The sequence below is a fragment of the Carettochelys insculpta genome, chromosome 20 (assembly GCF_033958435.1).
Source record: "Carettochelys insculpta isolate YL-2023 chromosome 20, ASM3395843v1, whole genome shotgun sequence".
Taxonomy (NCBI): Eukaryota; Metazoa; Chordata; order Testudines; family Carettochelyidae; genus Carettochelys; species Carettochelys insculpta.
The window spans coordinates 549395-563279 of record NC_134156.1 but is presented as its reverse complement, the minus strand read 5'-3'; the positions used below and the strand labels follow the sequence as shown (position 1 = coordinate 563279).

Below are 13885 nucleotides of genomic sequence, written 5' to 3'. Positions count from 1 at the left end.
GTAGCCGCCAGGGCACGGAAAGAAGCAGGCGCTTTCCAACGAGCTTTACTCGGTACGTTCGGGACTGAGCTGTAACCACCGATCGGCTTTGAAAGGACAACGCGGCTTCCTCACGGCTGCCATCGCCTCGTTTCCAATTAGGAGCCAGTCTTGCATCCCGGGCTCCGCGAAACACCACCCACAAGAGCGGCCGGCCCACAGCCCGCGCTCCGCACCGCCGCTGCCTCAGAGCTGGTCGGGCAGCCAGGCGCGCAGCCTCGTCGACTGCGCGACCACGCCGGCTCGGAAGGGCCCCCGCCCCGCGCCAGCAGCCGCACGACCGGCTCTGCCGCTTCCGGTAGCGTACAGCAGCACTTGCGCGCCGAGCCTGCTCCGCCCCGGGCTAACGGCCTCCCAGCAGCGCCCGCGTCTTCGGCGCGCCCCGCCCCAGGCTAACGGCCTCCCAGCAGCGCCCGCGTCTTCGGCGCGCCCCGCCCCGCCCCGGGGAGGAGCCGCACCATGGCGGGGAGCTGCCTCGCGTCGGGCCGCCTGTGGAGATTCTGCAGTCTCCTCATGGCCGTCTTCTTCGGGCTGGCGGCAGCCGTGCAGGTGAGGCCGGGCCGAGAGCGCCTAAGGCGAGGGGCGCAGGGCCCGAAGGGTGAACGGGGGCGGGGTCGGTGAGGTGAGGGGGCGGGCGCGGAGTCAGTCAGGCTTGGAGAGGGGTGAATGGGGCGGGGTCACTCAGGTGAGGTGAGGGGGTGGAGTCAGTCAGACTTGGAGGGGGTGAATGGGGCGGGGTCAGTCAGGTGAGGGGAGAGAGGTGGGGGCGGGGTCAGTCAGGTGAGGGGAGGGGGCGGAGTCAGTCAGACTTGGAGAGGGGTGAATGGGACAGGGTCAGTCAGGTGAGGGGAGAGGGGTGGGGGTGAGGTCAGTCAGACTTGGAGGGGGTGAATGGGGTGGGGTCAATCAGGTGAGGTGAGGGGGTGGAGTCAGTCAGACTTGGAGAGGGGTGAATGGGGCAGGGTCAGTCAGGTGAGGAGAGAGGGGTGGGGGTGAGGTCAGTCAGACTTGGAGGGGTGTGAATGGGGGTGAGGTCAGTGAGGGATAGCTTAGTAGTGTGAGTACTGTAGTGGCCTGCTACCCCCAGGGTTCTGAGTTCAATTCTTGAAGGGCCCGTTTCAGGATTTGGGGCAAATACTTTGGTCCTTCCCTTTACTGAGACCTCCTCTGAACCCCGCCCCCCACTGAGGAAGGGGGTCTTTGCCCATGAAAGCTCATGCTCCAAAATATCTGTTAGTCTATAAGGGGGACTTCTTGTTTGTTTTTATTTTGTTTTTGTTTTTTAAAAAGGGCTGGTGCTTGGTTCTGCCAAGAGGGAAGGGGACTGGACTCAATGACCTCCCAAGGTCTCTTCCAGTTCTATGTGATGTGCAGATGGGGGTGGTGTCAGTGCAGAGGGGGAGTGAATGGGGTGGGGTCAGTCTGGGGAGGGGCTGGTGGAGAAGTTAAAGGCCCTCAAAAATAAAACAATACTGTATTTGTAAGTTGCATTTTCACCATCAAGTGCACTACAGTGCAGTACTTGTATTGAGTGACTTTAAATAGTGAGGGTTTTGTTTCTTTTTTACAATGCAGATATTTGTAATAAAATAAATAGAAAGTTAACACTGCACATTTTGTGTTCTGGGTTCTGATTGAAATCAGTACATTTGAAAATGTAGAGAACATCCAAAATATTTAAAAACATGGGATTCTGTTATTGCTTGACAATGTAATTAAAACTGAGGTTTTTTAAAATCTTGATTAATCACAATTATTTTTTGTAATTGTTTGACAGCCTTATTGATAACCTGTTCCTTAGGATAGTAACTGAGGGAAAGCCATGCTAGTCTATATACTATCAAAACAAAAAAGCAGTCAAGTAGCACTTTAAAGACTAACAAAATAATTTATTAGGTGAGCTTTCGTGGGACAGACCCACTTCTTCAGACCATAGCCATACCAGAACAGACTCAATATTTAAGGCATAGAGAACCAAAAACAGTAATCAGCGTTGACAAATCAGAAAAAAATTATCAAGGTCAGCAAATCAGAGAGCAGAGGGGCGGGGGAGTCAAGAATTAGATTAAGCCAAGTATGCCAAAGAGCCGCTATAATGTCCCAGAAAATTTGCATCCTGGTTCAAACCACATGTTAATGTGTTGAATTTGAATATGAAAGAGAGTTCAGCAGCTTCTCTTTCTAAAGCAGACTGAAAATTTTTCTTCAATAAGACGCAGACTCTTAAGTCATTAACAGAATGGCCCACTCAATTAAAATGTAGACTAACTGGTTTGTGGATCAGGAATGTTTTGATGTCTGTTTTGTGCCCATTAACTCTTTGTCTGAGAGAGTTTGAAGTCTGTCCAATACACAAAGCATGTGGACATTGTTGGCACATGATGGCATATATGATGTTAGTTGAGGAATATGAGAATGTGCCCGAGATTCTGTGATTAGCCTGGTTAGGTCCAGTGATGGTATCGCCAGAATAGATACGTGGACAAAGCTGGCAGCGGGCTTTGTTGCAAGGAAAGGTCCCAGGACTGGTATTCCTGCGGTGTAGACTGTGGCTATTGGTTAGAATCCTCATAAGGTTGGGAGGTTGTCTGTAGGAGAGAACAGACATGTCACCTGGGGCCTTCAGGAGTGTGGCATCCTGATTAAGGATAGGTTGTAGGTCTTTAATAATTCATTGCAGTGGTTTGAGTTGGGGGCTGTAGATGATGACCAGTGATGTTCTGTTCTTGGCCTTTTTTGGGCCTGTCTTGGAGTAGCAGGTCTCTGGGTATTTGTTTTTTTTATTTCTCCTGGTGGGTAATTCAAGTTTATGAATATTTGGTAGAGATCTTGTAGTTTTTGGTCTCTGACAGTGGGATCAGAGCAAATGCGATTGTACCTAAGGGCTTGACTGTAAACAATGGATCTAGTTATGTGTGCAGGAGGGAAGCTAGAAGAGTGTAGGGTGTAGGCGGCTTTTTTGTTTTGATAGTATGTAGATTAAGTCAAGTATGCAAAAGAGCCCCTATAATGACCCAGAAAATTCACATCTAGGTTCAAACTATGTGTTAATGTGTCAAATTTGAATATAAAAGAGAGTTCAGCAGCCTCTCTTTGCAGATTGTTGTGAAAATTCCTCTTCATTAAAACACAAACTTCAGAGGTTTCAGAAGGGTATTTAAAGAGTGGGGTCCCAGTAAGAGCACACTGTGGCGTTTGTGATGACTGGGGCTCCAGGCCAGAGGCACCTGAGAGTGTTTGACTCTCAGGGGAGAGCTTACTTTTGCAAAGCTAGAAAATCATTGACTGAAATGAAATCTGGAAAACTAAAAGTCCTCTGAAGAGGTGATGTGTTTTACAGATGGAACAATTGAGGTACTGAGAGGGGAAGTGACTTGCCTGAGTAAAGTTGGGAACAGAGCTCAACTCTCTTTATTCACAAGCTAGTACTGAACCAAAAGTACTGTATGTTATTTCTTGACTGAGTCCAAACACAAGCTGGCTCAGATTGGCGGTTTTGTTCTAGTGTTGACACTGAAAGCTTTCTCCAGTTCTTATACTTTGATGTTATCAAGTGTCATGCTTAATTCTGTTTAAGTTGTTGACAGGGAAAATGTGCTCCCTGCACAACAAAATTTTGATCTCTGGATTCTCTGCAAGCGTGTCCAGATGATGACGGCAGCAGGGTACCTATGCATGCATGCTAGCTCTAACCAACTCTCTTCTCCAAAATAAGAGAAATTTGAGCCAGGAGAATCCTTTAAATAAAGTAATTGTTATTCTTGACCCAGCTGGGAGGACAAAGGTAGGTTTGAGATTCCTGATACCAGGTGGAAGCCCATGAGATTTTTGGCTGAGTGCTCATTCTGACTTGTTTGTCATTCCAGATAAATGACCCTGATGCAGAACTATGGATTGTGAGTATGACTGCAGACTTTCCTAGTTGCTGAAGAATCTGGAGCATTTTATAGGAGAGAATCCTTAATACTCTTCTTTGTTGTACATCTGTCCCTTTTTCTGTTATGAAAGTTTAGCAGTGGCTTTTCTAACTTTGACCTGACTTGTGGTGCACAAATTCACAATAAATGTATGATTTCAAACCACCTGAATGGGCTCCATAAGTTTGCCTGGAGCAGGTAAAACCTGAAGCCTGATTTGATTTGGGTTTTACATCCATTTTCTGGATAAAATAGGCATCTTTTAAGAACTACAGCTTTTGGAAACATAATCTTCTTTCTGAATAGTGGACAAGTTATCAAAGCAGTGGACAAGTTATCAAATTGAATTACCTTCATGGCACTTCCCAGGTTTTTATTTCACTTTACTTGGCCCCACCCCTTACCATCTTTGTCCTGGGCAAGCAGCAACTTTTTCTTCTCCTCCTTACCTTGGGTTCATGTCTCCTGACTCCTCCCTCTGGGCTCTGCATCATGTCTCTGTATTGTAATTGCTCCAGATTACCTACTCTGCTGCAGTGTGTAAATGATCTGGAAGGGTTGTGGCTGCTTTTCTGTACTCTGCCCTCTCATACGGAGTGGACTTCGTATATCTCACTAACAGGTGATCTACGTTGTACCTGCTGTCCTTACACTGCTTGTTGGCCTTAACCCATCAATTACAGGTATGATATTGACATTCTGAATGGACTCACTGGTCAGATCTTTACCCTAAAGAAATTGGTTTTTCCTTTGTGTCATGGCAAATCCAGGGTTGCATGGAAATGTGGTCAGCTGCCCAGAACTGCAGGCAGTGAGATGTCCATTCCCAGCAATGATGATGACTGCTTTCCTGTTTGCAGGTGTACGTCCTGGAAATGGATGTAGTCCATTGTCTCTGAATAAATTCCCCGTCCTGAGATTTCCTTGTTTCTATACCTATGCTACACCAATCTGGTTCTAGCACAGAATGATGATCAGTTGGGCTGAGCATGAAACTGAGCCAGAAACTTTCATGTTCTAATCTTTGGCTCTGCCACTCTAACTGGCAAGCCACAGAACTTCTCTCTGTTTCCCTATCTGTAAACTGTTGCAAAACACAATGTGAAATTCTGTGGCACCTTAAAGATTAACAGGTTTCTTTAGGCATAAGCTTTGGTGGGTAAAACTCACTTCATCAGATGCATATTTTCTTTTTGTTTTTAATCCTTGCCTGTTGCCTAGAAGGGCTAAAGTTAATATTTTTACCATGTTCGGAAGAGAGAGGGATATAACTACCATAGCGTAGAATGCAATTACCAAACAAGTGCACATACAGTAGTCTAATATTCTTAGTAATTATAATATGGCATGGGAAGGCATTTTAAAATTGTACAGTCAGTGGGAGATGGTATGTGCTGGTTGAGATTGGTGTATATACAGAGACCTCCTCAGGCCAAATTTAGCCCAGAAAATAAAAGTAAGATTTATACAATCAAAGATCAATATATGTCTTTCCTTGATCTTTTTTATTTAATTGGAAAGAATTTTGAAAAAATTGTTTTCTGGATGCTAATTTACAACTTTGTACACTGAATAACTTTTATTGTGGATTAAAGAAAATCCAGACAAAAACAATATAAAATCTCAATGAAAGAGCTCAGTGTTTTTTCTGTAACATGCTGCATTAACTCTACCTCTCAAAATGAGGGCTGTGTTAAATACAAATGTAGCAATTTCTGCTCATAAAGAAGCCAGGCTCTGCAGTGTTTGCACCCTCAACATTGCAGCATTTTACTAGTGCATGAGAGTCTGAAAGTGAAACAAAGTATATTTTCAATGCCCAATTTGAGATAAATGGCAAATGTAAACAAACAGGAATGTTAGAAAGTGAAATAGCTTTTCCAGATTCGTTTTTGTTTATACAGCCTGAAGTTTATTTTCAGCATACTTATGCATTAGAAAGACACTTGTTTTTCCTAATTATTTTTGTCTTAATACTGCCAAATTAATTAAGAAGAATTTCACATTAGGACTATGAAAAACCCTGAGCTGTCACCAGTTCAACATAACCATCAGCCTTTTATGTAGATCTATTGCAAACTTAAAAATAATTCATAGCTCTCTTCTGTATTGGAAGCCTGTAATGGTCATTCTTGCCTGGAGCTTTCCTTCCACTGGAGGGTTCAGCCCTGAAGACATTTTGTTTCATTAAGCCTTTTGATTTATTGACTTGTCATTATGGAGGTCAACCAGAGACCTATTTGTCATTCACTCACCTCTGCCTCCCATGGCTCCCTATCATGGACCTGTAAGTGTCAAGAGCCTGTGTCTGGGCCCCTTCTAAACTATCCTGGAATATTTTGTCTTGCTTGAGGCAGGGGCATCTCATGCCTTTAATGTCACTGCCAAGAGCTTGACAGTGGGCACAGAGTTGGAAAGTCCTGCTCTTGCTGTATGGAGACTCTGTGGCCTTTTTGGAAACCATTGAACAGTGGAGCATTTTTGTTTTCTAGGGAGGATTTGTTACAGCCTTCATCGCTGTGGACCTGACAAGGAGTTGAATTCTTGGGAAGTAGAATCTGAAATTGACCCAGAGCTTGTGTTTGTCAACAATATTTCTAGACCATCTTTCCTTCACCATTCCAAACATTTGGATACTTAAAAAAACAAGTCCTGCCTAGTATTTCAGCAGACACTCCTACAGTTCTCCTTCCTAGTGCATGTATGTTTGTTAGAGTCCACGTTCATGGAGCTTCTTTACAGTGTGAAACTTGTTAATGGGATATGTTCTTAGACATATAGTAGCTCCAGTCTGTTCTTCCCCAGATAACATTGTGTGGAGGAGCCTGTCCAATGTGTGTTCAGCTGTTTGTTTACTTGGGACTGTTGCATTGGGGTTCTCCTTGTTAACTTATGCAGAAAGTAACATCTTGCACGAAGAGGAAGGAAGGTGAGTAACTAATTTGTTCTGTACTAACCCATACTTTGGGTTTAAACTGCATCAAGGGATGTTTAGGTTGGACATCAGGAAAATAATAAATATAGTCAACCCCGATTTGGAGTGTGCTTACAGTTCACTCACTCGTGAACGTAGCACACGTGGCCAACAGTTGTTGGTCCAGTTATCTGGGAAAGTGATCAATCCAACTGATCTACATAAACTCCTTTCCCACAACCAATGCTGTGAATCCATGGAGATATGGTATCGTCCTTGACTATGACGAAGGCGTCCTGGGTTCGAATCACGCTATATACAGTAGTTTACACACATCTGACGAGTTCCAATAAGAATGAAACCGGTCACATGCTAACGTGGTTTCACTGGAACCTTATTCTAATTAGGAAAAACTTCCTGTCAGGATGGTTAAACACTGGAATAAATTGCCTAGGGAGGTTGTGGAATCTCTAGCTCTGGAGATATTTAAGAGCAAGTTAGATAGACATCTATCAGGGATGGTCTAAACGGTGCTTGGTCCTGCCACGAGGTCAGGGGACTGGATGCGATGACTTCTTGAGGTCCCTTCCATTTCTATTGATTCTGTACAGGCTACGCATGAAGCAGCTTGTCCTCTGGCAGCTCCTTCCTAAGCAGGGCAAGCATCTCTTCTTTGGTTGATGTAGTGAGTAGGTTGGGTCTCAAAAGAAGAGTTAAGCTAGTGAGGAATTCACCCAGGGCGTTGGTAGTCCAGCAGTATTTTGGACAAGCAATTGATGAAGGGGTCAATAAGCCAAGTTGTAACTTGGCTGAATCCTCTGTTTGCTTTGCTTGGATCAGTCCTCGACGATGTTAGGGTTGGTTTTGGCTTTCAAAACTCCCCAGACTGGCACTGTGCACCTTGTAAGCCCCCTTTGTTCTGACTCCAGAGCTTTAGAGGCAGGAACTGGGTAAGTTTCAAGTCTTGTGTTCAAGGCAAAGTGATGATTTAAATCACTTTATTTACATCATTTTAATATACCTTTTCCATTTAGACTTCCTTTATTTTCTGAAGAAAGGTGCACTCTCATTGGTTGAGACAAGCATTACAATATGTTGATTTGTAACTAAATAGAGCCTTTTTGCTAGATTTGTTAATTCTTTTTGCCGCCTCATCGAGTGAACTATTTAATTTAATATTTTTCAAATTCTTATAAACCATACATTTTAGTATGTCAGAAATGGTAGATGATATACTGTTGCTTGTTTATAGGTGAACTTTTTGATCAGGATCTACCTAACTTCATTAGGATGCTAACTGGAATTTAATTAAATGCACACAGTAGCATATAATGTTCATTTTTACTAAAACAAACTTAAATATTTGGGGTACATAAATTTCCATTGGCAAAACATGTTTCACATTTACAGCTAAATGATTCATTAAACAAAAGGATTAACTGTGGTCAGTGAATTAAGAAGATTATTTCAGGTCAGTCTGGGAAAGTTTTCAAATAGGCCTGTATAAAAGTGACAGGATATTAAATTCTGCAGCCTGCTTAAGACTTTTGAAAATGAGACCGTCTCCTAAATTAGTTAATCTGAACTATTGTGCCACATTTATAAAGCTTGATCTCAAAAGTTAGAAGCACGGTAAAATATATTTCTCTATATAGAAAAGCAGGCATACAGGCTCATGGATTCAGTATATAATTGTTTGTTTAAATGTTTGAATAATAAATTTAGGCCTAAATATATTCCATATTAAATTCAGATTTCATTTCAAACTAGTTTGTTTTTAATAAGAAAAACTTATTACACAGTGAACTCTGTCTTAAGCGGCATTCTATCATCCAGAACTCTCAAATAAGTGGTATTTTAACCATACATAAATTTTAATTGTGTTTTCCATAAGTATAGAATAGTAAAAATAAATGCAAATAAATACAGTATAAGTTTACAGTGTCCAGTACTACCGTTGTTGGTAAAGAAAGTATTTGGCATACTTTTTGTTTGTTCCTTAATATCCAACCTTGTTTTTCTTTAGTGTTCTGCGTTGCTAGGTATACCTCTGTATTATCCAGAATATTTGAATATCCAGCAACCTCCAGTCATGGGGCTGCCAGATATGAAAGAGTTTACTGTAATGTACATAACAAAATAGATTTTTTTCCCCCAGAAAACTCATCAGTTGCTATCCCTCCTGCTTTTGTTTGGATGGTACCATGTACCTAGTATTCTGGGCTGGCATACTGTCCAACTACTGGAGACATGATGGCATAGTCCCCACTGCTACCAAGTCTGGGGTGAAAGGTTTGAAGGTGGTGGAGGAAATCTCCCCTGAGGCAAAACCTCAGAGATTCCTTTCTTTGAGTAAGCAAAGTGCTTGCTTGTGTACAAAGGGATGTTGGGTTATGCTGCTGTTCAAATGGACAGTGGGCACCATCAGGTATATCTTATAGGATTATCTGTATTTCACAATTTCAGTCCAGCAGCCATGGTGTACGTTTGTTCGTATTCAGCTATCATGTCATTATATAAATGCAAAGTTAGGAGTGCAGTAGAAAACAAATGCAGAAGTCTCTGTTAATTCTGTAGATAGGTTGCGTGTAGGTAAAATGAGGGGCAGGAATTCCATTCAGAGTTGTTAGCTGAGACCCTGATTTAATAATAAATCTAATTTCTCTTGGGTACACTTGCATGCTACCTTTTTTTTTTTTTTTTTTTTTTGGGCAAATAATTTGTCCTTTGGGTAAGCAAATGCTTGTGCACATTGTACTCAGATTTTTTTCTTGATTTGTTTTGTATAGGGAATTGTTTGGTCTGGTGATTATTACAGTATGGATGAGTCTTTGCCGCAATTCAGCAAAGTAAGTCTTTTGTATATTCATGGTAAATAATGATTAAAATGGTACAGTAAACTTTCATTTCCAACATTCTATTATCTGGAACTCTCAAATAACCAGCATTTTAACCATAAGTAATACCAGAGAGATAGCTGTGTTAGTCTGTAATCTATCAAAACAACAAAGCAGTCATGTAGCACTTCAAAGATTAACAAAATAATTTATCAGGTGATAAACTTTCATGGGACAGACCCACTTCTTCAGATCTATAGGCCTACTAGAACAGACTCGATATATAAAGCACAGAGGTCCAAAAATTGTTATCAAAGTTGACAAATCAGAAAAATTGTTATCATTGCTGGCAAATCAGATAGAAGAGCATAAGTAAAATTTAGTTACGTTTTCTGTAAGTACAGTATAGTGATAGCAAACACATAAATACAGAAAATACAATATCAGTTTACTGCACATAGTACTACTGTTGGTAAAGTACTCTGCATACATTTTTGTTTGTTTCTTAATATCTAATTTTGTTTTTCTTTAGTGTTCTGCATTGCTAGGTAGACTTCTCTGTTATCCAAAATAGTTGAATATCGGGCAACCTCCCACTCCCGAGGCTGCTGGATATGAAAGAGTTTATATATACTACAGGGCTCGCTGCAGCCGTTTCCCAGTCCATAGGTGATTTTGGTTTTGTGTTACATTTTTAGCTGGCTGGATCCTGCCTGCCCTGCCCTATCTCCACTTTATGTTCAGAACAGCTTTCTGAATGCTGCCAGTCTGAGGGAGGAGGGGGAGGCTTCACATGCTGCCCCCATTTTTGGCCAATAGGATCTGCCTGTTTGCAGGACAGACCACTTGTGAAGTACCCCTCTCCCCTCCTGTCTTGGCATTCAGAGTCAGCCCCAAATGGCCCCTGCAGCCAGTGTTGGGACATGGAAAGCAAGGACCCTTGTGAGGGCCCAGCTGGGCTCTTATCTGGGAGTTGCCCAAGTAAGTAAGAGCCTGCCTCTGGCACCCTAGCCCCTCTCTCTGCCCAACCCTCTGCCACCTTCTTACATCTCTACCCCACATAACCCAAGCCATTTGTGCCCCAATCCCCTACCCTCATCACAACCCAAATCCCTGCAGCCCTTCTGCACTCCTACCCATGTCACAGCCCCCTCTTTCTCCCCAACTCCCTCCCAGACCCCACAGCCCCTCCTGCACTCCAGTCCCTGATCCCAAGCTACCTTCTGCACCTAACCTCCATCCCACACTCCACCCCTCCTTCACTGGTATCATGGAAGAGTGTGGCTCTTGACCACTTTCAGAATTCTTGGAGAAGTTGAAAGTTCTTTTGCAAAGTATTGCCCACTGAAAATGTTTATAACAACTTGTTGCATTTCTGGAAGGACAAGGTCTGATGGTCATTTGCAGCATAAAGGGCTGGGGTGGGGAAGTCTGGATCTGGCCCACAGCTTGTCTGGATCCAGCCTGTGAGGTTTGGGATTCCCCTTCCCTGCATCCAGTGCACTGCAGGGTGGGGTGTGTGGAGCCCCAACCCTCATAGGCTGCAGTCAGGGAAGTCACGGCCTGGATCTGGTCCCCAGTCTCTGCCTGGTGGGGGCCAGAAGCAGCTCCATATGGTGCTTGCACTCCCACTCCCCGCTCCCACATGAGGGAGCAGCAATACCAAGAAGCACTGCCTGGAGATGCTTTTTCCCTGTCACTCTGACTGGCTGGAATTGTGGCCAATTGGTGCAGCTTAGAGCAGTGCCTTGGAGTGTGTGCCCCTGTTGAGCTATGACAGGTAAGCACCCCACCATTGCCCAGACCCCAACTCCCTGATGGTGCCTGCACCCCCACTTGCTAAGACCTCCAGCATCCTCCTGCACCCCTCTCCTGCCTGGACCCCACACCCCAAGTTTGCTTCCTGGCAGCTCCTCCCACACTGTCATCTTTTCATTTATTTTCTTTCAGTCAGGGACATCATCAGTGAGGGGTTTTGTATTGTTTTTTTTGTTTCCTTGTTTTGATTCTCATTTGTGTGGCCCCCAACTGGTTTTTCTGTGGGTCAGTGGCCCCCAACCCAAAAAAGGTTCCCCACCCCTGCCCTAGGGGGACATACGTACCTCTGTTTCAGAACCACTGTCCTAGAGAGTGGTGCGTGATGTCCAGTAGGGGTCTTATCTTGTGGTCTGCCACATTAGTACTGCCCTCTTCCATCAGAAATCTTTAAGAACTAGGACTGTTCTATTAGAACTGAAAAGAGCAAAGATCCTGGAACCCTGCAGAGATGCTGTCTTTAGAGAGCAGTACCTGCATGCCATGCAATGCAAAGAAACAGTGTTTGTAATAGGCCAGACGCCAGTATTTGAAAGAAAATAGCAAAAGTGGTTATCCATCTGCTTTATTTGTCTAGAGAAGGGTTAAATGACAGTGTTTACTCAAAGCTTTTCTGGTGAGTTAAAATCAAATCCAGACCCAGTACAAATGTGGTGATCTCTAGTTATGCAACTAAATCTCAGTGTAATTCCACAAATCAAGAAAGGCCAGGTCCTGGCATAGTAAGGGGTGCAAAGAGTATGCTTGCTGTTATGGAGTACCATCAGCTCTCACTTTAAAGATTAAATTATAGCTTTACTTCAAAAAGAAGCACAAAAATGCTCTTCTGTGTCTTTGTTCTTGTGGTATTTGCTTCCCCCAGAAGTTAAAGAGGCAGCAATGGACGTGCAGCATGTATGTTTGCTGTGTTTATACCAGGTCATTAAGAATTATACTTTGGTATAGGCCTACTGAAAACATAGTCTGAGGAATCTTTATGTGGAAGCTGAAAAAAAAAGTACATGCAAACTGTGAGTCTAACAAAATCTGGCTGCTTGAATCCCTGTCTCCATTGTGCCCGTTAGCTGAAGTCCCAGCATTTCTTCCCTTCAGTGCCCTGATGCTGCCTGGATTCTTACTTGCTGAACAGAGATTTATCTTTGCTGTTGCTGCAAGAATGGTAAGGGAGTCTGATGTCAGTAACTGAAAGTTGGGTGGCTATATGTATTTGGTACAGCTGAGCAGCTCTTCAAAGCAGATGGAAAAGGAACAGAGAAGAGGAACAAGTAGGCAGGATTGTGGACACATGTTGCTGCCTGCTCCATTTTCCAGTCACAGTAAAGAGCAGGGTTTGGGAGCAGGCACAAAAGTTTCAGAGAAGACACCAATAGTAGCAGCAGCCAGGGGACTTCTGCGGCAGCTGTAGCTTTAGGCAGCTTCTCTGACACCTCATTGTTCTAGGTGGCAACTCATTAGCACTGCTTTTCTCTAGGTTCCCCCTAACTGATGATGAATCTTATCCCAAATTAAGGCACCTCTTCTGCTAGCTGGGTTTGATCTGAAGTAACACCACTGTCTTTTGTTCTTTTTAGAAATCCCCTGTGTGGAATTAGTCTGATGGTTGCAGTTTCTCTCTCTCTCTTCCCATTTGTAACATGGCTATACATTTACATGAACTCAGAGATGCGATCATCCTGGCCCATTCACTGCAAGACTGTGATTTAACCAGGCAGGACCAAACAGGCACAATAAGTATTGGATTTCCAACCTACTTGCCTTCAGCTTTTGATTCTTAGTTGAAAACTGTTAGTGAACCAATAGGAACTTCAGCTATGGACCAGCAACATCTTTGCTACCTCAAAGAGTGCAATTTCAAGATTTTTTCTTATCATTATCCAGCTATCTGCTCCATCCATGGACCAACCCCTGGATTTCTAATCATGTCCTTCATGTAGCAATGACACCACAGCTCCTGTATTGCTGTCTCCTTCAGTAACACAATGAACAGGAGCAGAGTAGATTCCAGTAAATATGTGCCTTATGTGGATAAGCAATTGTACAGCAGCATCTGCTAGGTATTCATAGAAAGGACAGAGGCATTCAACTGTGGTCCTCCCCTCCTCCATCAGATCGTGCAAGTGTACAATCATAATTGTGTGGACAGTGCTGTCAGTGGCTGCTGGGATATCTGAAACAATTACCGTGTTATCTGTTCTCTCTGTCCACACAATGAGAAGAGCTCAATCTCTGTCATTTTAGGCTGAGGTGGAAGGTGGACAAGAAATTGAGAAGGTTTTTGATTGATTGACTGTAGAGTTGCTTCTCAGATGAGTCACAAATTTCTTAGAAATCTTTTCCACAAAGTATTAAAGGTGTCAAGCATG

General features: G+C 43.4%; 1 protein-coding gene across 1 annotated transcript; it reads left to right on the top strand.

Moving 5' to 3' along the window:
* The first annotated feature begins 365 nt into the window (after positions 1 to 365).
* Positions 366 to 13885, top strand: TMEM220 (transmembrane protein 220). The gene is made up of 6 exons (XM_075014786.1): positions 366 to 588; positions 3906 to 3935; positions 4579 to 4639; positions 6762 to 6885; positions 9660 to 9719; positions 13094 to 13885. The coding sequence occupies exons 1-6, from the start codon at positions 499 to 501 to the stop codon at positions 13224 to 13226; spliced, it is 498 nt and encodes a 165-aa protein (XP_074870887.1). The 5' UTR covers positions 366 to 498; the 3' UTR covers positions 13227 to 13885.

What these genes read in the sequence shown, in the direction of transcription:
- TMEM220 (XM_075014786.1), top strand. Translation starts at nt 499, where the DNA reads ATGGCGGGGAGCTGCCTCGCGTCGGGCCGCCTGTGGAGATTCTGCAGT. An exon ending in GGCTGGCGGCAGCCGTGCAG is followed by an intron (nt 589 to 3,905) that starts GTGAGGCCGGGC and finishes TTGTCATTCCAG; the next exon opens with ATAAATGACCCTGATGCAGA. An exon ending in TTGCACGAAGAGGAAGGAAG is followed by an intron (nt 6,886 to 9,659) that starts GTGAGTAACTAA and finishes TGTTTTGTATAG; the next exon opens with GGAATTGTTTGGTCTGGTGA.